This window comes from Mercurialis annua, linkage group LG8, assembly GCF_937616625.2.
Source record: "Mercurialis annua linkage group LG8, ddMerAnnu1.2, whole genome shotgun sequence".
Lineage (NCBI taxonomy): Eukaryota > Viridiplantae > Streptophyta > Magnoliopsida > Malpighiales > Euphorbiaceae > Mercurialis > Mercurialis annua.
In genome coordinates, this window is record NC_065577.1 from 3,514,456 (window position 1) to 3,540,536 (window position 26,081).

At 32.0% G+C, this 26,081-nt stretch overlaps 2 protein-coding genes across 7 annotated transcripts; both read left to right on the forward strand.

Annotated features, from left to right (window-relative positions):
• Positions 1-6,942: 6,942 nt before the first annotated feature.
• Positions 6,943-15,240, forward strand: LOC126659882 (methylmalonate-semialdehyde dehydrogenase [acylating], mitochondrial-like). Of its 6 annotated transcripts, none has more exons than XM_050353203.2 (19): positions 6,943-7,049; positions 7,607-8,181; positions 9,023-9,117; positions 9,294-9,365; positions 9,468-9,629; positions 9,703-9,781; positions 9,863-10,017; positions 10,306-10,369; positions 10,524-10,603; positions 11,035-11,100; positions 11,797-11,847; positions 11,964-12,115; positions 12,528-12,618; positions 12,839-12,919; positions 13,321-13,398; positions 13,533-13,612; positions 13,718-13,796; positions 14,146-14,236; positions 14,935-15,240. In XM_050353203.2, the coding sequence occupies exons 2-19, from the start codon at positions 7,632-7,634 to the stop codon at positions 15,072-15,074; spliced, it is 2,166 nt and encodes a 721-aa protein (XP_050209160.1). In that variant the 5' UTR covers positions 6,943-7,049; positions 7,607-7,631; the 3' UTR covers positions 15,075-15,240. The 6 variants fall into 6 exon arrangements, with proteins under 6 accessions (XP_050209160.1, XP_050209159.1, XP_055959976.1 ...); XM_050353202.2 differs by having other exon boundaries at positions 6,944-7,049; positions 7,612-8,181; XM_050353204.2 differs by lacking the exon at positions 6,943-7,049 and having other exon boundaries at positions 8,075-8,181; positions 9,281-9,365.
• A 1,042-nt stretch (positions 15,241-16,282) lies between these two features.
• Positions 16,283-22,230, forward strand: LOC126661067 (methylmalonate-semialdehyde dehydrogenase [acylating], mitochondrial). The gene is made up of 19 exons (XM_050354827.2): positions 16,283-16,422; positions 16,501-16,610; positions 17,124-17,195; positions 17,305-17,466; positions 17,548-17,626; positions 17,718-17,872; positions 18,118-18,181; positions 18,420-18,499; positions 18,851-18,916; positions 19,065-19,115; positions 19,229-19,380; positions 20,074-20,164; positions 20,277-20,357; positions 20,656-20,733; positions 20,832-20,867; positions 20,972-21,015; positions 21,100-21,178; positions 21,775-21,865; positions 21,945-22,230. Exons 1-19 carry the CDS (start codon positions 16,395-16,397, stop codon positions 22,055-22,057), a joined length of 1,632 nt encoding a protein of 543 aa, XP_050210784.1. The 5' UTR covers positions 16,283-16,394; the 3' UTR covers positions 22,058-22,230.
• Positions 22,231-26,081: the final 3,851 nt, after the last annotated feature.

Consider the following 26,081-nt stretch of genomic DNA (forward strand, 5'->3'; position numbering starts at 1 on the left):
GTGAAATTAAATGTAAAGAAAAATTATATATTTATAAGTTTTGTAACAAAAGGTTCCGCTTAAAAACGAGTTGAGTAAATGGAGTTGGGTTGTATATGATGTTTTAAGAAATTAAATTAATTTGACATTACGTGACTCGTCATGTAAGCTAAACTAGTTTGCAATTTGAAAATGAGCACAACTAAAATAATTTTTTTAATTGAAACATAACCATGAAAATTAATAAATTTAATGGTAGTTGATAAATGACATAAATGTTTAGACATAAAAAGTTATTTGGCTAACATAAAAATAAGAAGCACAATTTTTTTTAATAAAAGTTTTTGTTCAAATTTAATTTCCTCAAATATTTCATTTTTCCTTAGAAAAGTCCAAGAAATATAAACTGAAAATTTTAATTCAAATTTTATGGTTTTAGTGGTTGAATATCGATAAGAAAAACTATAAGCACACTCAATAATAATAAGAAAAACCATTAGCTCGCTCAATATATAATGAATTTAAGAGAAAACAAAAATTGATTTTCTTGAACATGAAAAAATGGTAGATCATTGTCACAATTATAGCATTTACAGGCATGTGAGTGATAAAAAAATTAACATCATTTTAAATTTTGTTTGAAATTATTATTATTTTTATTTAGGAAATAAATGTAAATAATATTAGCACTTAATTTTATTTTTACAAATTAAACTGAATAAACTCTATAAACAATTTAAAATTTCAAAATAAACTAATTCAGTTGGATTTGATTATTTTTTTTAGTTCGATTCAATTTTCTCAATTTCCTTTCATATCAAATGTTATTAATTTATCATCTGATTCTTCAATATTCAACAATTAGTCTGCATCTTTTGATAAAAAAATGTCATTCATAATCTTCTTCCTCTATTACCACTTACCCGCTTAATTATTTGGTTTGGTATTTACACTTATTTTAAAGATCAAAACTTTCATTTGTAAACAAAAAAACAATTTAAATATTCTTAAAGATCATTAGTAATAGAAATAAACACAAGCATAGTATTTCTTTATGAATCGAATAATATATTAAAATCACCGTCTGATCATTAATAATAGAAATAAACACAAACATAATATATTAACCACGCATGCACTCTCACACTCTATTCACAGCCGTCTTTTTTCTCGCACTCCGACCGATTACCACAATGTTCGTTCGGTGCTCGACCGAAGTATGTGACCGGAGTAGGTGTCCAGTTATGTCATCCATGTCATCATCCACGTAGGAAAGAAATGACAAAAAATTTGAAATATTTAACTTCGTAAAAAAGGCATAAATAAACAAGTTTTGAAACGCCGGGTGAATTTCAACCAAAATCAAATGTAGGAACAAATTTGAATCTTGAGAAAAATATTAGGGCATAAACAAACCTTTTTCATAAATAATACTTCCTCCATTTTATTTTAGGCATAATGTTTCAAAAATTCCCGACCTTTCATCCCATTTTCAATCCTACCTTAAATTGAAAATCAGTCAATTTTACCCTATTTTGCATTTTTGCATTTCAATTGTACCCTAAAGCATAAAATTAATTTTTTTTATTTGACAAAAATTCTCAAACTTGATTCTTTTTACGTTAGATTAACTTTTTACATTAAAATGACCATTTTTGAACAAGTTTGTTGAATTTTTGTCAAAAAAATAAAGGTCAATTTTATACTTCAAGGTACAATTGAAATGAAAAATGCAAAATGAGGTAAAATTGATAAATTTTTAACGTCAGGGTAGGATTGAAAAGGGGATAAAAGGTCAGGTTTTTTTTTTAAGATATTAAGCCTTTATTTTATTTGTTTTATTTTTTATTTTTTGATGTCCTAAAATTATTGTCACAATTTTATTATTACATACTTTCCTCTCTACCTTTAATATTAATAGATATAATTTATTAATAAATGTGTATAATAATAGTGTATTTGACTATTTTATATTTTCAATGCAAGAGTTTGACTATTTTAATTTTTTAACCATTTATTGTTATATTTAGTGCATTAAGTATATTTTTTTAATATATAATTTTAAATTATAATTCAATAATTCAAAAATATGATTATAAGAAAATTTAATATTTTTTTTATTGAATAAATAAAATGGGACGGTGGGAGTATTCGACCAATAAATAACATGATATAGCATGATCTATAATGTATCTCAAAAAATATCAAAAAAAGGAAAATAGTAAGATTATCAATAAATACAAATGAGATACGATCCCATTCCATATCTCCGAGTCAGAAATTCATAACCGACTCAACACCCTCATTTTTTAGCTTCCCAATAAATATCCCTTCACTCTCACAAACACAGACACTGATTCATATAGCTCCACTTCATCTCTCTCAATCCTATTCTTTCTCCACTACAGAAGCTTCCCTGTAATAAACCTTCACTAATACATTTCTCTAGACTCCCGTAAACAAATAAATTTTGTTAGTTCATTGTTAAACAGTGAGAAAAGATTAATGTTTTTGTATTGATTTTGCTTGACAGGAGGTTTTTGAGTGATTTTATAGAGAAAAGAAGGGAAATTGAGCAAGACCCAGATGCAATTTCTGGGTCATTTTTGTATATTGGTATTTGTTTGCTCTGTTTTTGAGTTATACAAGAGAATTTTGCAGGTTTTTTTGATGGATTTTTCTTCATGTTTGAAGTTTTTAACTCAAAATAGTGAGTTAAAAAGGGGGTTTGTATTGTTTGGATGTTTTGAGCATGTTGTTAGTGTTTTGAGCCTGTTTTTGATGTTTGGTTTGGGGTTAAAATATTTGCAAATTGCTTGGCATGGTAAGGGTTTAATTCAGTTTTTATTGGAGATTAGAGGGAAAACAGGTGATACAAGAATTGGGTTTTGTTCAGAAAAGGATTTTGATCAGGAATTTGATAAAAAGATTGTACCTTTTGATGATCCTAGTTCATTGAAAGTTTTGAATTTGCATTCAAATAGTGCTGGTTTTGATGTTAGTGATAGTGATAGTGATAATGATTCAAGAATTGGGGTTCGTTTAGAAAAGGATTTTGATCAAGAATTAGATAAAAAGATTGTACCTTTTGATCCTAGTTCACTAAAAAATTTGAAAATTGATACAAATGTTAGTGATTTTGATGATAGTGATAGTGATATTGATTATGAAACAAAATTTCATCTTGAAGATGAAGAATGTGATCTAATAGTATTGAGGAGATTAGTGAAAATTGAGAGACAAAGAGCAGAAATGGCAACTTTAGAGCTTGAAAAAGAGAGAATGGCTTCAGAATCATCAGCTAATGAGGCAATGGCAATGATTTTGAGGCTTCAAAGAGAGAAAAGTTCCGTAGAGATTGAGGCGAATCAGTTCCGTAGATTAGTTGAGCAAATTCAAGGCTATGATCATGAGGTTATTCAGTCATTGCAGTTAATTGTGATGAAATGTGAATCTGAAAGATTTGTGTTTGAGGAAAAATTGAGAGTTTGTAAAGAAAAATTGAAAGAGTTTATGAAGAGTGATGAATTTGAGCAATTTGAAAGAATTCTTGATGTTGATACTGCCATTGAAGATGTGCATACAGATTCAGTCTAGGTTGCACGGACACGAGCACGGGAAATGGACATGGCGAAAATACCTCTATATTAAGGTTTTCTCTGTTAAAAATGAAATTTTGTGTCCGAATCGCCAAGTGTCGGACACGTTTCCGAAACGAAGAAGTTGATCAAATGAAGATGCGTTCGTGCTACCTAGGATTCAGTTGAGGAGGACTTCAAATCTTTGTAAGGTCTTAATTGTATTTGGGATTTGAATAAATTGTGATTCTTGTTTATATTTATTTTCAGTTATGTACAGTATTCATTTTGTTTTACAATTGTAAATATTTGCATTAAGGCACTTGTAATTAGACAATTGAAGAAGAACAAATTTTAGCTTTGCAGTGGAATTTACTTATATCTGTCTGAAATTTGAGTTTTTCTTGTATTGAGATTCATAACATATTTGTTTTGCTAATTATGAAAAATCAAATCTTATATTGTGATAGTCTGAGTTTTAGTGTAGTATGTTTCATGATCCTGAGCTCATTGTCATTTTAAAATCTATTATGAGTCGGGTGTCGAATCGAGATTCAAAATATTTGATTAGTGAATTGAGAATCGAGAATTTAATCGAATCTCAGTTTTTATTTTTAGTATTAGTTACAAAATTTTGTACTCCCGTAAATTATATATGAGATTTCATAATTCATAAAACTTGAACTATGTAATAATTCAACACAAAAAGTAAAAAATCTTAAGAAATAAATTAGGATATTTCTTTTAGTAAAAGTGCTTAGAAAACTAGCAACTTATTTAGCTTATACTAACTTTTGTGTATGCATTTTTTCTTATCTTTTTATATAAAGTATATGAAAAGGCATATATTGGGTGATTTTTGGTATTTTATCTTTTCCTAATTATTGAATTTTTTGTTTAATTTTTGAATCACGCGGTTCAATGATTCGTTGCGATATACTATCGATTTCATAGATTTGGCACCGGTTTTGATTAATTTGCGATTCCTTTAGAGATAGAATCATATCAAATTATATGATTTTCATAATAGTAATTATGACTACTTTTATTATTAATTCATTAATTACCCTTTTTATTTGGATTTTGACTTGATTAGTTAATGCCTTTTGGTTTCTTAAAAATATTTCATTTAGTAAATTGTGTATTATTGGAACTAGAATTGGTTGCAGGCTAGTATTTACTTAATTGTTTAAGGATGAAACTTCTTGAGTTGCACAGTACTTGATTGTTTAAGGAATGAAACTTCTTGGAGTTGCACAGTGCACAGCTCAATGAATAATAACCTAAACTCCAAGTAAGCTTAAAGTATTCATACTATTTGATCTTTATTGAAATGCTAAGCAACATGACACTTCTAATATTAGTTTGCAGTTGTCGTTCTTGAATTTCTTCATAGGTTTGCCGAGTACGACGCCATTCGAAGTCGGGTAAGCGGGATTTTGGAGGGGTGATAAAGGGCTCCTTCTCCCTTAACCAGAGGTCTAGGTTTCAAGTCCAGGCATGGGGCAGCTTCTAAAAAATTGTGAGTGAGCTTTGTGGGGTCATATATGGCTGGGTCTGGAGTCAAGGCAGCGGCTCCAGATACGGGGTGTGCAAAAACTTTCGAAACTGAAAAAGTGAAGCTACTAATTCAGTTCGGTTCGGTATTGTAAAATAAATTAGGTTTTTTCGGTTTTGTTCGGTTTTGGACATAAAAGTAATTGAGCTAAGTTTTAATGTTAAACGAACTAAAATAATTGAACCAATCCGAGAAACCGACTGGTTCAGTTTGAAAATTTACACTTCCTCAAAATATTAGTTCTTTTTCGGTTTTGGAAAAGAGGGAAATTTCAATTCGGTTTCGAATGCACATCCCTAGCTCCGGATATCAGACTATACCTGTACTAAACTAAACAGTACCGAACTAAAAAGTCGAGATGGGTGACAACTTGAGAAGCTGAAGCAAGACGCTGAATTTGTTTGAATCTGAAAGGGAAAATGATGTAGAGATTGAGCATCAGCTACATAGATTTCAGTAGTTCTCAGCCAGAAACAAGAAATTGATAGACTGAAAATGCACAGCCAACAGTTACATGTTCATTCATTTGTGTATAAACTTTATTTTGTTGGTATATGGATCGGGTTATCCAAGACGGATTAATCCGTACGGCGTACCATTTTATTTTAATGAAAAAATAAATAAATTGGAACATAGAGTGCAATTACAAAATTCATTCCATTGCTGCTGCCTGGTTGCTGCTGTTAACTCGCTCCCTTGTTGCTGAGCTTTTTCTTTTTGGAATATGAAAATGCTTATTTTATACTGAATAGCAAGTTTCTTTTGAATGTTCTAAAATGTTATTCATTATTAATTCAATTTTTTATTATTGTTATTTTACTCCATACAAAAATTAATAATAAATTTAATTCTGTTTTTCTTTTTCATTCTGAGTAGTAATTGGTATTTTTAAAAATATAATTAATGATATTTATCATATATAGATAATTATATGAATATTACGGAAAGTTCATAAAAATTATTTATTTAACTATTTTTTAATCCTTATGCAAAATAAACATTTTTTAAAGATTGGAGATGGTACCGATGCCGTAAATGTTTTTCTACTCGAAGGAAATTTCTTGGATTTTGTATTTTTTCATAAATATATATTTTTTATTCACAGGAAATTTCTTTAGGTTTTGTATTTTTTCGGAATGTCTATGATTTTCATATGTATCATTTTTTTCTGAGTATAGTGACAATATTATAAAAAAAAGATGCATTTTCATAAGTTCATTTGAGTTTAAATTTGTGGGATCAACAAAGCACAATGTTTTCCAATTTATAAAACATAAGACTTTAAAAGACATTTCTTAAAGATTATATAGTTGACAAGTTTATGTTGATTAAAAAATGCATATTAAATCAATAATTTCTTTAGTTTCTCTCCCGAAATAGAAATTGCAGAGAACAAAGAATCAATCTGGTTTTCGAATTTATTTCTCGGTATCAAATAAATCATTTTAAACTTTTTTAAGTGAATTAGATTCTTAAATTTGTGTTTTGGAAGCTAAAAGTTTTTTTTAGCTTTTTTAGTCAATTAAATCCCAAACTATCTTAATTTAGATCAAGTACTTTCTAATCTATATAGTATATACTTCAAACGCATATGACTTATCTGACTTCGAGACACAAGTTTAAGAATTCAATTGATTAAAGTGCTCTATTTAACTCCGTAACACAAGTCTAAAAATCTAATTAACTAGTAATAAAAGTTAAAATGATTTATTTGATTTAGAGACAGAAGTTCTAGGGCCGGGTTGACTTTTTATTTAATTAAATGACTTGTTTGTTTGAAACACAATTAGGACCCACTAAACCGGATAATTTTACTTTCTAATGTAATGAACATTGAATATGATAATGCCAAACCCAGAACAAACAAACTATGCTTCAATTGTCCATACCTGAGAGCTAGATCATATCCTTTTTCCGGCCGATCTCCGTCTCAGGTAGACTCCATTTTACTTTTTTTTTTGCATAAGGGCTCAAAACAATGGAATGTTTTACTTTTGATTATGTTATGCAAAGTTTCATGCAATTATGTTAGTTTAACATTCAGCAGAGTTATGGGTTACACCCAAAATTTGATATTTTTTCTTATAATTCAATTGGGTCTGTAATTTTTCTCTAATTAATATAAAAGCTTTTTTTTTAGGTGAGTTTTTGCAATTTTTTTTCCAAATTCTGAATGAAAGGCAATTGTTTCTTAATATGTTTATAATTAGAAGTCTGCTAATTAGATGTTGATTTAATGTGGTTATGGGGCAGTGAAGTAAAAAAAGAAATAATTTGGTGAACTTTGGCAAAACAACCGTGGAGAGTTTATCCGACACCACCGTTGCGCCATGTCATATTTATAACAAGTCAATGAGCATTTGCGATAGGAAATTTTTTTAATTACTTATTCTTTTTATGACATGGCGCAACGGTTGTATTGTATAATTTTCCCAACTGTGTGATCAAGTAAAAGATATGAAATTTTTAAGTGGAAAATATGATGCTTTAGTGCAGGTTCACTTGATATGTAAAAGATGGAGATTGAAGGTAATGCAGAGTTGAATGGACACCTACAAATGCTTCCACCTCCACCTGGAAGATTTGTCGATCGTGAAGAACTTATACAACACGTCGGGGACTTTGCTGTATCCCAGGGATATGTAGTAACTATCAAGCAGTCTAAGAGAGACAGAGTAGTAATTCTTGGTTGTGATAGAGGAGGTGTTTATCGTAACAGGCGGAAGGCTTCCGATGAATCCTCTAGTGAACGTATTCGCAGAAGGAAATCAGGTTCCCGGCTTACCAATTGCCCTTTTGAATGTGTGGGAAAGAAGGATGACGGGTTGTGGTTACTTACAATAAAAAATGGAGTACACAATCATGAGCCGTTTAAGGATATTTCAGAACATCCTACTGCTCGTCGTTTTTCAGAGGAGGAAATCCAGTCTATTAAGGAGATGACTGAAGCTGGGTTGAAACCTCGACAAATTCTGAAGAGATTGAGACAAGGCAACCCAGAACTTCTATCCACTCCAAAGCATGTATATAATGTTAAAGCTAAAATCCGACAAGGAAACATGACAGGTGGGACCTTCGTTCTTTGTTTTTTTCTTTCTCTTTGAACTTTTATCTTGTTGATCATTTTTACCCATAATAGGTTGATATGCCCCTGTAAGAGATATTAGTAAAGGAGTCTAATGGATAAATGTTATTCTGTTACCCTGATTAAGGTCGCAAAACTGTGAACTTATCACCAGGTTGAGAATGTAGATAGCTGAAGGATTTTTTAACCAATGTATGTATTAAGCACAATAATTATAATTTTAAGGCTTAGGTGCATTGTTATGCTACTTAAAGTATCTGGCTAAAACTTTTGGTGCATCTAATGATCTGTAGGTTTGTTCATGAAATTCTGGTAATTTTTGTTGACTCTTTTAGGGTGCATCAAGAATTTGATTGTGTTCTTTTTCTAAAATTAACTTTATTTAGAATTTACTATTTGTTGTTACATTTACTTTGCAGAAAATAAAAATTTTCACTTGATTTTGAAGTAGAAAGAACTACTTAAATAGCATTGTTAGTGTCCTGTCCTGAATAAGCTCTTTTGTTTTGCCACTTGGCTAACCATGACATGGACGCCCATCCTCACGCCTGCAGGATTATGGTTCTAGCTTTTTAGGCATAATTTTGAGGTTTATGTTCTGATATCATGCTAATCTGCATATCTTAATCTTTCATCAGGTTAAACATGAATGATTGATCATTCTTTTGATGATTAAGTTTGAATGCATTTGAGAACTCCATGAGGATATATTTATAAGTATGTGAAGGGTTCTGTATTTAATTGTTATCTACTAGGTGTCTCTAAGATTAGAATACCACTTCGCTTTCAGAGAATCATTAAGTTTTATTCTTTATTTGCTAGTGAGGCATATCAGGTCATTGAGAATCGAAAAATGTGCTGCGGGAAGCAGTTCTCTCTCTGCTAATGAGCCATCTTGGAGGCAGCGTTATCCCATGGTAAGTTTTGATGTAATCTAGCATACAGTAGGTCAATAGTAAGAAACAAAAGAAGAAAAAAGTTGGTATTTCCTGAGTTAGACCGTCTCCTGTGCTCGTCTTGCTCTTCCCCATCTCTCTATTGGAATTCCGTTGTAGTTGTGTTGGAACTTAAACTATTCAGTGATGCATGCCAGAGGGTTCCTAATCTAATTGGAGGAAAATTTGTTGATTCATCATCTTTTGCAACTATAGATGTTATAAATCCTGTAAGTTTAAGATAATGCTCTTAAAAGTAATTTTAATTTTTTTCCCATGCTATTATCAATTCTGTCATTTTGTCTTATTAATTGTTAACTGATGTGTTACAGGCAACACAACATGTTGTTTCTCAAGTTCCTATGACTACAAATGAGGAATTTAGAGCTGCAGTATTTGCAGCAAAGTGGGCATTTCCAGCATGGAGAAACACACCAATTACCACTCGTCAACGAATTATGTTCAGATTCCAAGAGCTTATTCGGAGGGACCTGGTAAATGTTTAGAGTTTGTGCGTGTTATCTTTCCATACTTGGTTTATTTTAGTTAAAGAAATATGTTTCCCAGGATAAGCTGGCAATGAGCATTACTACCGAGCATGGAAAGGCTTTAAAAGACGCATATAATGATGTATCACGAGGACTAGGTTAGTTTCTTTTATTTGCCATGTATGAACATTCTCATAGCGATCCTTGTGGTCTACAAAGTTTTGGATGTTCACTCGTAGAGGTGGTGGAACATGCTTGCGGATTGGCTACTCTGCAAATTGGAGAATTTGTTTCCAACGTCTCTAATGGGACGGATACCTATAGCATTAGGGAACCACTTGGCGTATGTGCTGGAATTTGCCCATTTGAGTATCCAGCAATGATCCCACTATGGGTAAGCCTATGAAACTCTTAGTTTTTGTTCTTTCATGCTCTATATGCTAGTCCACAGTATTAATCTGGAGTATGCAAGGGATACAAGTATCATCATCACTGTAAATTTGATCTCAAGAAATAACAAAGTGGGCTATGATTATGGTGGATTAGTCACCATGAATTGAGTACTCTATTCAAATTTTTGGCATTTCTATTAGGTGATTGAATTACTCTTTTCCAGTTGCTGGAGGGAATATTAAGGCTTATTAATATTGTTTTTCTCCCTTCCTATTTTGTTATCATGCAGATGTTTCCTGTTGCTATTACATGTGGAAATACTTTTATTTTAAAGCCACCAGAGAAGGATCCAGGTGATTGCTATATGCATTCCTAGTACTATACTAATATCTCTTAGTAATTCTTTGTTGTGCGTATGATGATCTATGGGTAAAATATATTATAATTTGGTGTTGCATGTGAGATATCTTCAGAACATAAGTGATCTGTAATTTGGTATTACTGTAGGGGCTTCTATCACGTTAGCAGAGTTAGCCATGGAAGCTGGATTACCTAGTGGTGTTCTAAATATTGTTCACGGCACCAATGTAAGGTTACACTTTAAGGAGAATGTGGGATTTCAGTTTCAATTTAGTTTCACCAATACATGTTACTCCGCAATATTTCTGGTTTTCCTTCCCAAGAACATTCATGCATGCTACGAAGATTAATTTTCTCTGTTCAGTTGGCGTCGTTTACCACCTTTCCTGACCATTTAGGCATGCACAAAATTAAAAAAAAGTTTAAAATTAGTGCCAGACGTATGCGAGTATCAATTTTCATTTTCCAATTGAATGTGTCATACCTGAAACCTTTGTCTTTTCGTCTGTGGTTGATTTTACTACATGGCACATGAAATTCTAACTGAATCCTGTCGGTCCATCATTCTGTCTACTTTCATAGTGTTTCAATACGATTCTTCTTCTTTTTTTGCTTTCTTTTAATTTATTTCTCCTCCTCTAATATTGTTGTGATGCAGGACATAATTAATGCTATTTGCGATGATGACGATATTAAAGCTATTTCGTTTGTCGGTCCAAATTCAGTAAGTTAGCTCCTGTGGATTTTGATTCAAGTCGCTTAATACTACACGTTTTTGTTGCATATAATCACAAAATTTGAGGCTAGTGATTTCACTATGAATACATACAAAAAAGTTCCGTGTTTGTTAGTGGAAATTGATTATTTTGTTTATGTAGCGGTCAATTTAAACTCTAAAGAGTTGGTTTTGATCCTAGTTTGGTCTTGGGGTCAAAAACCACAATCCACATATGACATTTTGAGGTTTGATGTTTCTTGTCATTTTCAATGTCAAAAGAGCGACTTAAAAGCGATTTTTTTTCTAGTTAAATGCTTTAAAACTACCCTGAAATATTTGGAGAGAAGTATTTAGGCTTATAATTGTTTGCTTAAGCATCTTTTTTTCTCCTTATAGAAGAATAAAAGGTTTTAATCCTCCTGCTTTCTGTGTTTCTCTATTATAGTATCTGTATATTCGCTATGTCCTTGTATTGCAAGATGCAACTGCTTAAACCTCTCTCTGATTTGATTGTTTACACACAGGGAAACCAACACACAAATATATTTGCAAGCATGTGTTGATGACAATGATGCCTCTGTGTGTCAATATTAGCTTTTCTTTGTGTTTTTTCATGAATTATTATTCTCGTCACGATTTGGCATTTTGATTTTGTACTCCCTTTAACAACAAATAATGCTGTATACTTGTCCTGTACTTTAGGTTGGCGCATATGTTTATGCAAAAGCATCTACTAAAGGAAAACGTTTTCAGGTAACTATTGTAAATTTGCGTTTGATAAATTTTTAGTTCAACTTCATTGTTATGAGCAAGACAATTTTGTGTGCAATGGTTAACTTAAGCTGCCTGGCTGAATGCTATTATTTCAGTCTAATATTGGATCAAAGAATCATGCCGTAGTCATGCCTGATGCAAGCATGGATGCTACTTTAAATGCTTTAGTAGCTGCTGGCTTTGGTGGTGCAGGACAAAAATGCATGGCCCTGAGCACCGCTGTCTTTGTTGGAGGCCCAAGTCTATGGTAACTCAACTCAACTTAGCCTTATTCCCGAGTTAATTGGGCTGCCTAATTTCTTTACATTGATCTGGTGATCATCTAGTCGATCATGCTTCCATTTTTCTTATTACAATGGGGAGAGGAGGTTCAAACCAAAGGCTCCTTGGTTTGAACAATACTGTCATACCACTAAACTACGCCTGCGGAGAGTATTTTTTTTCAGACTGTTTAAAAACATGTCAATTTATTAATTTGATTCATATGTTTCTTTCAGAGCATTACTAGTGAGACATGTCTCTGATATGACAGTTCTTCCTTCAGAAATGCTACTCTTTTCTATTTCCGTATTACTCATTTTAAAATGAAAGAATAACAATTTCTTTATCAACTAAGAAATTCTAACAGTGTTCTAAAGATGAATTTCCTATCATTGCAGGGAAGAAAAACTCGTAGAGCATGCTAAAGCGCTTAAAGTAACTGCTGGAACAGAACCTGATGCAGAGCTTGGTCCAGTCATTAGCAAGCAGGTTCATTCTTTACTGAACATTTAGCATATTAATTAGTATTTTAAGTTTAATCAAGTTGATGACTGCAAATTAATTAATCTTGAAGTTATGTCAGTTAGCGATTCCTATATCCTCTGTTTTATTAGACAATCAAATTTGCAACTGCTGTTTGGAATATTATCAATTGCATTATCCTGTTTACTATTTTTACTCTCTTTATAGTTATTCCCCACTTCGACAGGCAAAGGAACGAATATGTATGCTAATTCAGAGAAGTATAGACAGCGGCGCAAAACTAGTTCTTGATGGAAGACACCTTGTGGTATATTGTTTTATCTCGTGTTCATTTATTCTTTCTGCTATTTCTATAAGTTCTTGCTTGAATTTTAATGGGATAGATGCTTGTAATTCTCGGTAATCAGTTGCTAACCATCCATTTAAGTCTGACGTTATGGCAACTACCAATTAATAAAAGCTACATGATACATCATTTCTAAATAAAACATACTAATTACTTAATATGGTTTTCATTAATTGGTAGCTGTAAATAAGCACATGTGTCACACTTCAAATGGATAGTTCATAATCCTACGTGGTGGACTTGGTTCACCTAAGAATTTCTCTGTATGATAACTGAAAAGATTTCGTTATGCTTTCTCATAATTATTTTTCCTCTTTGTTGTTTGAAAAATTTGATTGAGGTCTATTTTATGATGCGGCTAGGTTCCGGGATATGAACATGGGAACTTCATGGGGCCTACCATCTTATCTGATGTCACAGTTGACATGGAGTGTTACAAGGTAGTTTATGTTTTGTGAACAGAAAATAATATCTCAAGAGTTGCAGTGAACAGAAAATAATATTTCTCGAATTCCGGTGTAGCTCCACTACGTATTAAGCCTGACACCTGTCCATGTATAAATGCTCACTGCAGGAGGAAATCCTTGGCCCAGTTCTTCTTTGCATGAAAGCTGATTCCATAGAAGATGCCATAAACATTGTAAACAGAAATAAGTAATTCGAACTTTTAACTTGCCTCGACTCTCGACATCATGTAAAAAAGTTAAATATATTTTGCATCAGTGTTCTTATGATTTTCAAATTGGTTTCCTCTCACAGATTCAGCAATGGAGCTTCTATATTTACCAAATCTGGTGTTGCTGCAAGGAAGTTTCAGACAGAGATTGAGGTTGGGCAGGTCAGCAGTTTGCAAAGAAACTTATCGAGTATTATATTCCTGCTTTTTTTGTTTCCATTTCTATAAATGCTTTTGAAACTTTATCTACAAACCTATTCGGGTAAAAGAATATTCCTTAGACGTTCTCTATTTCGGCTTTTTCAATTTCAGTATTTGTGTTCCCATGCTTCAAAGATAGCAAATTATCTTATGGGATGCCTGTTAGGGTTGCATAACAATTTTCCTTTATGCATGCTCCGAGAGGTTCCGTCATTTTTTGTACAGCTATACGGCTTTAAAACCCTCAAATGTGCTTCTTCTCTCTGGTTATATTTTAATGATATTGAAAAATGAACTGCGGAATCTGCAGGTGGGCATTAATGTTCCTATCTCAGTCCCACTGCCGTTCTCTTCGGTTATCAGCTCCAAGCCTTCTTTTTCTGGAGATGTCAACTTTGATGGTAAGTACATATCATCCATAAAGTTGCCATCTCCTTTCGATATATTATTTTTGTGAAGCAAGGTCCAACGATATTTTCGAAGGGATAAAATGTTTTCCCTATCTGAGGTCTGGATGTGCATTCAATATTTTGATTCCATTTGGTAGTAGAAATGGTAAAACCGACTGATTTTCGGAGGAAATAGAAATCAAATCAAGTTGGATGGTAACATTTGGTTTGATTTTCCGTTTTACGGAAATACAATAGCAAACCTTTAAACTTTTGAAAGGAAAGAATATAAATTTAGAAATCAGGTAGCACGGACACAGACACGGGAAAACGGGATACTTGGACACGGACACGGGAAACCGGCGTTATGTTAAGGTATCCTATGGAAAAAAAATCGTGACTGAAACGGCAAGTGTCCAAAACGGGACATGTTGTTCGAATGAAGTGTCTGTGCTAGCACAAATCTAGGCTTAAAATTATAATTTATCATACAATTTTAACCACTTAAATATGTAAGAATATACATGGTTTGATTTTTCGGTTTTGATTCTTCAAAATAAAAGCTTAAACCAAACTGGAACTTCTGAAAAGATTATAATAAGTGAACCGAACTGGCCTTTTCTCGGTTTGATTCGGTTCATTTTTCAGTCTATTTGTCTATTCAGTCGATTCGGTGCACTCTTAAGCTGATGTTTTCTGAACGATTGCAGGAAAAGCTGGAATTCAATTTTACACCCAAGTTAAAACAGTGACACAACAGTGGAGAGATTTATCAAGTGAAAATGTTTTACCAGCTATGCTATTATCAAGTGAAGAAGATGCATCAGCTATGCCACTGCCAGGGTCTTAGAAATTTTAGCAGACAGTTTAGAAATAGAAATAGAATTTTAAATTATTATTTTTTTCCTTTTTTCATTTTGGATTATAGGTTTTTGTACCCTTTGTTCATATTAAATTGTATTATATCTTTATTCTTCCTTCTCATATGAGTTTTAGTAATATGAGTTCTTAGTCTATGCTATTTTGCATTTGAATTAAACACAAACTAGATATTTATAGTTAATTTATCATGTCAAATAATATTTGGTTTTGTTTTACCTCTTTAACTTGAAATTGTCAACTAATATTTTACCACCAATCATTTTTTAACAATTTATCTGAAGAGGTAAAGTGAATTAAAATATTAAATTTGGGGTATATTAGCCATAAATCTAGCCTTAATCGATATTTCGTGTTAAGTTTAGGGGAAAACTAAACCTTTCAAAATTAGTTATTTTGTGGGAAAAAAAGGTAATATATTAATATAATAATACTGTCATAATTTTAAATGTAAAAATTATGATAAAAAGTAAAAAAAATTTTAGATCAAAATATTAATTGATAAAATATATTTTTTTAATAAATAATCAAAAAAATAAGATTTTCAAAATAATGATGATAAAAAATAAATTATCTTGAGGATAGTGGTTTAAGTGATGACTGGGATATTAGGTGGCAATCCATAATAAAACAAGATTCTCTGTCATTATCCGGCTGTATTTCAAGACAATCTTACAAACTACTTGATTATCGTGTTTGATAATACATTTGCATGTATTAAAGATTCTACCTTAAATTATCATTTCTTTAATATGCGATTTTTTTTTGAATCATAATATGCGATTTTTAAAATATTGATTTCATATTTACATTTTAAAAGTAATATCTATGAAATAAATAAATACATTTTTAGCAATAAAATAAATTTATTTTGATCACATTTCAAAAAAGAAAGTATTTCAAAACAGAACTAATCACATCAAATCCAAAAAATTGAAGTATCATTCAAATTTTCAATAATTTAAAAATTTAAATTTATTCGAGTTCGATTTTAAACTTATATAGCTTGAGCTTGAAGTCGATATAATTCAAACTCGGCTTGGCTCATTTAGACCTAAATAAAATTTTAGTTGCTAATTAAAATCCAAGTTTAACAAAAAAATATTGTGTTTAGATAAAAATGAACTCTTACATTTGAAAATACGAATTTAAATATACACCGTCCGATGAGTTACGAGGAAAATCACACGGCCTGGCTTTAACTTTTTTCACTCTTCTTCTTCTTCTACTCTGTGCAATTCGATCACAAAATAAAATTATATTCAAATCATATCAACAGCAGCAGAAAAAAATGTTGCTTCAATTCTCAATTCAACGAGGTATTATTTTAATTCTCATATTAAGTTCATTTGATTTATTTTAAGCTAACTGACATTGATTTAAATTGTTATTAACAGTGAGAAATTTGAGGGTTTCATTAAGACCGCAGATTTTCGCTTTGAGAAGCTCAGATTTTTCTACTACCGCTACTGCTCCAGCTTCTGGTACAAGCCACAGTAAATCACTGGTAAACTTTCAGTTACAATATTTTTTTTTGTATAATCTAGGTTGAAAAAATTGATGTTTGGTAAGAAGTAGGTTTCTGATATGATGATTGAATGAACTGAATTGGATTCTTAGTTTTTGGAAAATTCCGAATAAGACCTTAAGCTTGGTGATTTGGAAATGTTTAATTAGTTCATGTGTTTTTGTGTCGTTTTATTGATAATTTGACTAAACTGAATTGGATTCTTACTTTTTTTAAAAAGGCTGAATGTATTAATAACACCAAACCTCTGCGAATTTGGTCAATTGGCAAAAAATTGTTTATTTTCAAAAATATAAAAGAAGCACAATATCCCAAAACGGGCTAAATTGGGTGATTTGAAAGGTTTGGTTTTGAACTTACCAGCAAATGGTTGGTATTTTTAAGCTCGGTGCTTTGAGATTCCGAATAAGACCTTAAGCTCGGTGCTTTGAAAATATAACTTTAGTTCATGTGTTTTTGTGTCACTGTATTGATAATGTGACTGTGTTTCAGAGGGTTCCAAATCTTATTGGAGGAAAATTTGTTGATTCGCAATCATCTTCGGCGATTGATGTGATAAACCCCGTGAGTACTTAGGACCTTTTTCTTTTTTTAATGTTTGATTTTGTTATTGGAATTAATTGCTATTTTTGAGTTCTAATCGAATTTTACCTTATTTCTTTTGGCAATATAGGCAACACAAGAAGTTGTATCTCAGGTTCCTCTGACTACAAATGAAGAGTTTAAAGCTGCTGTTTCTGCAGCAAAGAAGGCTTTTCCATCTTGGCGTAATACACCCGTTACGACCCGTCAACGTGTTATGCTTAAGCTTCAAGAACTTATTCGTAGAGACACGGTATGCATGTTGCATTTTCAAAATTTTCCCTACCTGTAGTTTTATCTTTCTATGATTTATTTTTTGAGAGGATTGTTGCAGGATAAGCTTGCATTGAATATTACTACTGAACAAGGGAAGACTTTGAAGGATGCTCAGGGTGATGTGTTCCGTGGGCTTGGTAAGTTCATTATTGCCTGTAATTTTTTGTGGTAATAATAATCGCGCTTAACTGTTCATTTACTCTGTCAACACTTCCATTATTCATATAGAGGTTGTGGAACATGCTTGTGGTATGGGAACTCTGCAAATGGGTGAATACGTCCCTAATGTGTCAAATGGAATTGATACTTACAGCATTAGAGAGCCGCTAGGTGTGTGTGCTGGGATTTGCCCCTTCAACTTTCCGGCAATGATTCCCTTATGGGTAAAGCCTTCTGCGTGCATCTTCATGAGTTAGCACTTATTTTATGTAATAATCATTTCTAGGATTATTTGCAAATCCTATTTATGTTTAGGTTGACTCAAAAATCAACTAAACTAGCTTCTTGTTTTATGGGTGTAGCAAAATTGGTGCTCTTATTTTTTTTATGGAACTTGGAGCTTTGCCTTTCAGTTCCCCAAAAAAGTAGAAAAAACTTATCATTAAGTCTTTCTACCGTTTTACTGCAGATGTTTCCTGTTGCTGTAACATGTGGAAATACCTTTGTCTTAAAGCCATCAGAGAAAGATCCAGGTTATTAACTGTATTTTTTTTTATATTCCATCTGCATATGTTCTCTTATGTTAATATTTTTTTGTATTTGATTATTATTTTTGGGTCATTATTAAAATATCTTCCATAATTTTCTTGGTCGGACATTTTGTGCTTTTTTTCCGAAAAGCTTTATTGTATAATTTCCTGAAAGGAGAAAGTAAAATCTAAAATTCTTATGCTTCTCTTAACTATGATATGTTCTTTGGTGTTTCGCCAGGCGCTTCTATAATGCTTGCAGAGCTAGCAATGGAAGCTGGTCTTCCTGATGGTGTCTTAAATATAGTTCATGGCACCAATGTATGGTCTTAATTATATGCTCTATTTTCTCCTTATGTTTTTTTTCTTTCAAGATTTTTGATGAACTGCTTTTGTCACATAATAAGAAAATAAACAATACAAAGTTTATCGAAAATTTAACCGTGCTTTAAAGAAGTTTTATATCTTTCAACGATTCAATTCAACCTTTTTTTAGCATTTCTTCACTATTTTGGTTATACACTTTTATCTTGTCTACAACATTATAGGCTTATACCTGCCTTGTAGAAATAGCTTTATTTCCTTAGTTCTTAGTCTGAGATGTAGACTTCTGAATGTTAATACATTGGGACATACATTTTATCGTCACACATTTTTTCTATCTCTCTACAGGATGTTGTTAATGCTATTTGTGATGATGACGATATCAGAGCTATATCTTTTGTTGGTTCAAATACTGTAAGTTACTCATAGCTGCTTGCTTGCATGTTTAGTTCCTATATGGTGTCTCTGGCGTTTGTTTTCTTTTATGGTTGTCATTTCAATCATCTGCATAGTTTTGTTTTAATTTTTGTCTCATTCTCATGTTTTTGTACACCATCTAAAGGCTGGCATGCACATATATGGAAGAGCATCCGCTAAAGGAAAACGTGTTCAGGTAATTGTGCTTCATTTTCTTTTCTTGTAAAGCATCCAGTCTTAGGAGGGACAGTGTGATTGCTTTGCGATATTAGAGTTTGAATTTGATTGCATTTGCATTATTTCATTCAGTCCAACATGGGAGCCAAGAATCATGGAATTGTCCTGCCTGATGCGAACATGGATGCTACTTTGAATGCTCTTACTGCTGCTGGTTTTGGTGCTGCTGGACAACGGTGCATGGCTCTGAGCACAGTAGTTTTTGTGGGAGACTCAGAGGCATGGTAATAAGTTTGTCTCTTTCCGCTCATTTTCACTTTCTTCACTAATTACACCTTCTACTTTGATATTCTTAATTGAGGCTTTTTCTTATTTTGAAGGCTAAAAACTTTGACTTAATAACTGCTTGTTTCACATTTAAGTGATGTATGCATTTAGGAACTGAAGTGCTATACTTGTTTGGAACAATGTCATATCAAAGTGACTCATAACTAGAGAAAGTTAAGAAGGCTATTGAAAATGGTTCATAGAAGTAAGTTGCTTGGATCAGAACTCATGAAATTACTTGGTTGATAAAACAAGAAAAATAAAAGATGTTCTAGGACCGGAGCCTCGCTTGTACCTGGATTTTTATAAAATATCTTCTGTCTAGCTAGCTGCATCCAGTAGGCTCTTAAACTGGTAGTATTGGAATGCTTGTTGCTATAATTGCCTAAGGCTACTGTCCAGAAGTCATATAAAATAGGTTTTCAATTACTCTTTAGCTGCTGTGAAAAAATTTCTGTCTAGCCAACAGCATGGATCTCCCTTCTTTGTAAATAAGCATGTGGGACTTTTATTATGTACTGTATCATTTCAGACTCTTTAGTGTTTCGCAGTACATATTGCATTGCTAATAGTCATGGGAAAATCAATGATTTTACTTAACTAGCTACAAGGTCTTGTCGTTTAAAACAGATCTTTTTCAATGTTGGCAGGTTAAATAAACTGGTGGAACGTGCAAAAGCTTTGAAAGTAAATGCCGGAACAGAGCCCGACGCAGATCTGGGTCCAGTGATTAGCAAAGAAGTATAACACATCTCATAATCTTTCATTTAGATTACTGTTGCCAGTTCTGATAATGAAATATGTCCAGTAAATCTAATGTGCCATTTTTGCAAATTTATTTTTTCCATCACAGGCTAAGGAACGAATACAGAGATTAATTCAAAGTGGTGTGGATAGTGGTGCCAGGCTACTGCTTGATGGAAGAAATATAGTGGTATCTTATTTGACTGGTATTTTGTCACCATAATCAAATACCTGAAAGGACAAGGCATAGTTTCAAACATTAATCATAAATTATCTACCAGAAAAAATGGATTGCTTTGGAAATAATTTGGTAGAAAAGATGGCATTAAATTAGGAGATTTTAAGATTCTAGAAAAGTCTCTTGGCGCCTTGTTTTCAGTCTCATGAGAGTATTTTTGGAAGATGATCATGTCTTCTGTTCTTCTTTGTAAACAGCTTTAATAAACAGGATATTGTACGCTTACCAATTTATACATTGTTTAAAGTAGGTTCCGGGATATGAGCAGGGCAATTTTGTCGGTCCTACCATCTTGTCAGGTGTCACAGCTGATATGGAGTGCTACAAGGTATTATTCATGCTTTTAAATAAATTGGCTCTGTATAATCAGTATACAAAAGGAAATGGACCTCAAATTGGTAATTGTTTTACCCTTTGCCTTTGCAGGAGGAAATCTTTGGACCAGTTCTTCTATGCATGCAGGTGGATTGAGTACTCATATTTGTTTTTACTTATACCTTTCTCTAATTTAGTACAACGGTGATTCTTAACATTTATCCTTTGTTATTCTCCATTTTAACCTTCAGGCCGATAGCTTTGAAGAAGCCATCAATATTGTCAACAATAACAAGTATATCCTCAATCTTGACTTCTTCGGCGTGCATTACCATCTTCTTTTCAAAATCCTTATATTTGGGTAATACTTGTGCTGCAGATATGGTAATGGAGCTGCCTTATTTACTACATCTGGTGCTGCTGCTAGGAAATTCCAGTCTGAGATAGAGGCTGGCCAGGTAATTTTTTCAAAAAACACAGTAGTAATATGAACATAGTTCGAGTTACGAGTGCCACATTATCTTAGCAGCATTAGTTGTTATTTTACGTTGATTATTCAGTATAGTTTATAGAGTTAATTGCTATTATCCCACGAGTTTAGGTATCAAAAACTGCTTTCCCTGAATTTTGAAAAATTACTATTTCCCCCTTACTTTTTAGTTTTCTTTAAGTGAAAAAGAGTGAAGGGGAAACAATAATTTGGATCTAAATTCAGGGGGGTTATAGAAATGATCCCTAGTTTCTAATGAGGGATCATGGAGGTTTTGCTCTGTGCTTGATAGATGACTTTTGGTTGAAATTCCCTTGCCTTGACTTGCTATATGCTACGTTGCACAAAAACGGAAACATTCAAGCGGGAAAATCACTTTTTTACAAGAATAGTGAATAATTATAAGGTTCGGGAGTTTAGAAGCGTTCCGGAAAATGAAATGAAAAGTCGTAACGTATCACCCCACATGTTTCCGTGCAACATTGGGCTACATATCCCTGAATTTGAGTGCACAGGGAAGTCCACTTCTCTGAAAAAATTCTGACATGATCAAGTTTCATGCAGCTCGGCATCAATGTTCCTATACCAGTTCCACTGCCATTTTTTTCATTCACAGGTTCTAAGGCATCTTTTGCAGGCGATCTTAATTTCTACGGTAATAATTTTTTAAATCCTTGCTATGCTAGACATAACACTTGAATTTATTAAACAAGAGAACGTATTCCAAATTGCAGGCAAGGCTGGAGTTAACTTTTACACCCAGATCAAAACAATAACTCAACAATGGAAGGATTTACCAGCCGGTACCGGAGTTTCTCTGGCAATGCCAACATCACAGAAGATATAGTCTGTAATCATTTATACCTTGACCGTGATCCTTCAATAAATCAATGGGTTTCTTCTGCTTCTACTTGTCTTGCTGTAAAGTTTTCTTTTTAAAGAATATCCAATACAACCTATGTGTCACGTCATTTTAAAATCTCTCTCAAATTTTAAAATATGTGGGTCCTGCATTAAATATGTTTTGATTGCTTAAATTAGAAAAAAATTTAAACTTGTCAATATAGGAGAAATCTGTAGTATATTGACGTGACACGTCTGTTGTATCTTTTAAGAACTAGTGCTCGTGCTCTTAGACTTGTCTGCCTGTCTATTATTATCTAATCCTTATACAAGTAATTAATCTATTGTATACTAATCTAAAAATTAACATCAACTGGTATGACCTCTTTTTTATTTCATTTTCATATCGTAAGCATGAACTACTAGTGATCTATTTAAACCAAAAACATGTTTCAATCTGTGCTTAAGCTAATTTTCAAAACTAGTATTATTGAATTATGACAATGATGGCGCGAGAACGATTATTGTATAATTGCTGGAGTTATTGGCCAGGTAACTGGCTGATCTTCTGTTCGAAACAATTGAAGTTCATGTTTGTGTTGTGCTACAACTGAAAAATATTTCGATAGGGTGATTTGATCCATAAATTAAGTTTAATTTTATGTCAAAAAAAAAACTCAGAAATTTGTAATAAAAACTTTTATGAGGTGATTATTTATTATTTATGAGGTGATTAAGCCATTATAGAAAAGGAGACTTAATTTATTATTTATAAATGAGGTGATTAAGCCATTATAAAAAATGACGACATTTTTTTTAAAATAAAAACAGATAAAAAGATTCAATACTTGCAGAGAGACTTATCTGCTAAATAGATAAGAAACAAAAGCTAACACTGAAGAGATAAGTCTGCCTGCTCAGCCAAGGAGACTAGTAAAATGATTTCATTTTCATTAATTTTGAAACCATGCATACTTCATAAATACTTGAATATAAAATATATATGTAGTACGTAAATTCCGAAACGAAAACACCAAAACAGAGAACTTTTATATATAAAAATATGTAATGAATATTGAGTTTGAAACAGAATAGAAATGTCGAAATATAAAACTCGAGAATCCGTGCTTCGAGTTTGTTACGAGAGAAAGAAGAGTAAGGGTGAAGCATGAGAAAGAAGAGACTGTTAGATTAGCCAAAGTGACTGCCTGAAAAACCTAAAATTTGTGTTGAATGCAAAACACAAATTGGATAGGAGCAGAGCAGGCAAGTCATCCTTGGCTACCAAACTTAAGACTCTTGTTTTCATGCTACACCACTCTTCCTAGTTCATATCTCTATTTTCACACAATTCAATGCTCATCTTATGCTCTCTATTTATAGCATTTTATTCCATGCCATAAAAATATCTACGGTTTGATGCAAATAAAAATCATGAGCTACATCGTGTTTTGTAATTTTAATATAACCTTTTGCAAATAAAAATATAAATTTTTAAAAAATTTAAGTTAGACCAGACATGTTCTAGATATATTTATTTGAATTTACAAAATTTAAGTATTAGATTGTCCAAATACTTTTAAGAATATAGATGTCAAAACGATCAAAGTTAAGGATATATAAAATTATTTACCTTTTAAATTTTTAGCAATTCGAATAATAGACTGAAAATTCGGTCGATCGGTAAAGACATGGACGTTGTAACTCATCTATCATGCCTTTTGTCTTTTGGGTTCTTGAGTTACACATTAGTATCAATTGATCAGATTTTTTAATGAGTGATTCAAATAAAAAAATAATAGAACTTCGTATTACGAATGCAATATATTAAAAGTTTGTGGTGCAATTGCATAATACACTATAGTTCATGAATTTGTTTGTATTTAAAGTTAAATATCTAGGTTTGACCTTTTATTTCTTGGCATTTTTGAGCACAAATGCATTATTTTCACCAAATTATGTTATTTTGTCGGTTTTTAATGAATGAAACGATATCGAAAAGTGACTTTGAGCTATAAAATTCCAAAAAATGAAATGTTGAGCATTTTTTTATGTTTAGTTTAGAAAGTTGTATTTAAATCGCTGCAAACGTGGAGGACGATAATTTTTTTTTTCTTCCAAATATCCCAAATATCTATAAAGATCAGATATGGTTGATATTGCTAAGATAACATGTATGGGCTCTCTATAACAAATTTGCCTTATCTAGAAGCTCGTATCTTTCTTATAATAGATTGCCCATGATGAAATATATTCTTTCTGCCACCCCATTTTTCCTCATTTCACAAAATTCTTTTGATATATATAAACTTTAATTACTGGACTTTATAATCATATTCTTCATTATTTATACTCTATTTTACCACATAAACTTTGAATAGCCGTAAAACGAAAATGGGCTACACAATATCAAATTTTTAAAAAACAAAACATGAAATGCTATGTTTTAAATAATATATTTAAATCGCTATAAACGTTAAAGGTTAAAATTTTATATATAGTTAGCTCTTATATCCATGGACGGAAGAGGGTGGGTTGGGGGGGGGGGGGTAGTAGTGGCATTAGCCCCCGAATTTTTTAATTTCTACTTTTTTTTGTTTTTTTTAGCTTTTTTGACCTTTTAAGTTTTTTTTTAAACGTTTATGCCCCTCCAACTATCTAATTTTTTCTTTTTTTACCCCTTCAAAAATAAATTCTGGCTTCGTCTCTGCTTAATCATTCCAGAAGTGACTAATTTTATTTACCATTTAACACAAATCATAAACGTTCATAAAAGAGAGAGGTTTGGTTTGTGTATTTGCATAGTTGTAAGATTTCTTTTTTTTTAATATCACTCAACGTTAATTTCAAAGCAAATTACTTAGAGACTCCTAAGATATATCATAATTAACAGTTTGGCACCCCTTATTTTAAAAGTCTACTTAATGGTCCCTCAGTTTTAATTCCATTAACAGAGAGATCCTTCTGTTAATTTGAGGGACCAAATCGTTTAACGGATTGAAACTCGGGTATAAATCGTTTAAAAGTGAGGGACCAAATTGTTTAATAAAATTAAAAGTGAGGGACCAAATCGTTCACAAAATTAAAAGTGGGGTACTAAATCGTTTGAAAATAAGTGTCGAAATTCACGGAGGGACTTAATAGTTAACATAATTAAAAATGAGGAACCATTAAATAGACTTTTGAAATAAGAAGTACCAAAATGTTAATTATGGTATAGCTTATTTTAGTGTAATTTATTCTTAATTTTAAGGCTTAATTACAAAAAAAAAATCATCTTTTAGCTCCTTTTCAAATGCATTGGTATAAGCGCTAAGCAGCAAACTGCTAGGTCGTGGGTTCGATTCCTCCCACAAGCGCTCCCCCCTCCCCAAATTATCAAAAAAAAAAAAAAATGCATTCTAACGTTGCAATTTTGTATAGTTGCACCCTAATTCGCACTTTTGGTTTTCAATTCCACCCTAAAGTACTAAATTGATCTTTTCTTCATTTGGAAAAAATTAAAATAAGTCATCAATTTTTAACTTTTTGTGTGAAAAAGAGTTCAAACGAGTTCATTATAAAGGTTTTTATGAATTTTTTTCGAGTGAAAAAAGTCCAATTTGGTTTTGAGGGTAGAATTGAAATCCAAAGGTGCGAATTAGGGTGCAGCTGACAAAATTGTAACGTCAGGGTGCAACTGAAAACGGGCTAAATGGTGGGATTTTTTTGGTGATTAAGACTAATTTTAATAGCTATTTATAAATAAAATGAATACGACTTCGAATGAAAAAGAACAAAATCTTAAAAAGGTATAAGTTGACTTTAAATTGAAAAAGTCCATTGTTAGATTTAGATGTCAACAAAATCCTTTCAAGAATTGATCACACCTATCATTATCACTATCTTAGATTTTATCCCTTTTGGAGTCATTGCTATGCCAATGATTCTTCTAATATAAAGTATAAACAAAGTCAATGCCACTAATAGAATGATTTTATTCTACTTGACTTCAAAATACATTTTCCTTACATTTTACCAATTTTTTG

Coding starts and splice junctions, on each gene's coding strand:
- LOC126661067 (XM_050354827.2), top strand. CDS start 16,395: ATGTTGCTTCAATTCTCAATTCAACGAG. Junction 17,627..17,717: donor TGATGTGTTCCGTGGGCTTG/GTAAGTTCATTA, acceptor TTATTCATATAG/AGGTTGTGGAACATGCTTGT. Junction 21,866..21,944: donor AGGCGATCTTAATTTCTACG/GTAATAATTTTT, acceptor TCCAAATTGCAG/GCAAGGCTGGAGTTAACTTT.
- LOC126659882 (XM_050353203.2), top strand. CDS start 7,632: ATGGAGATTGAAGGTAATGCAGAGTTGAATGGACACCTACAAATGCTT. Junction 9,366..9,467: donor CTATAGATGTTATAAATCCT/GTAAGTTTAAGA, acceptor GATGTGTTACAG/GCAACACAACATGTTGTTTC. Junction 13,613..13,717: donor AACATTGTAAACAGAAATAA/GTAATTCGAACT, acceptor TTCCTCTCACAG/ATTCAGCAATGGAGCTTCTA.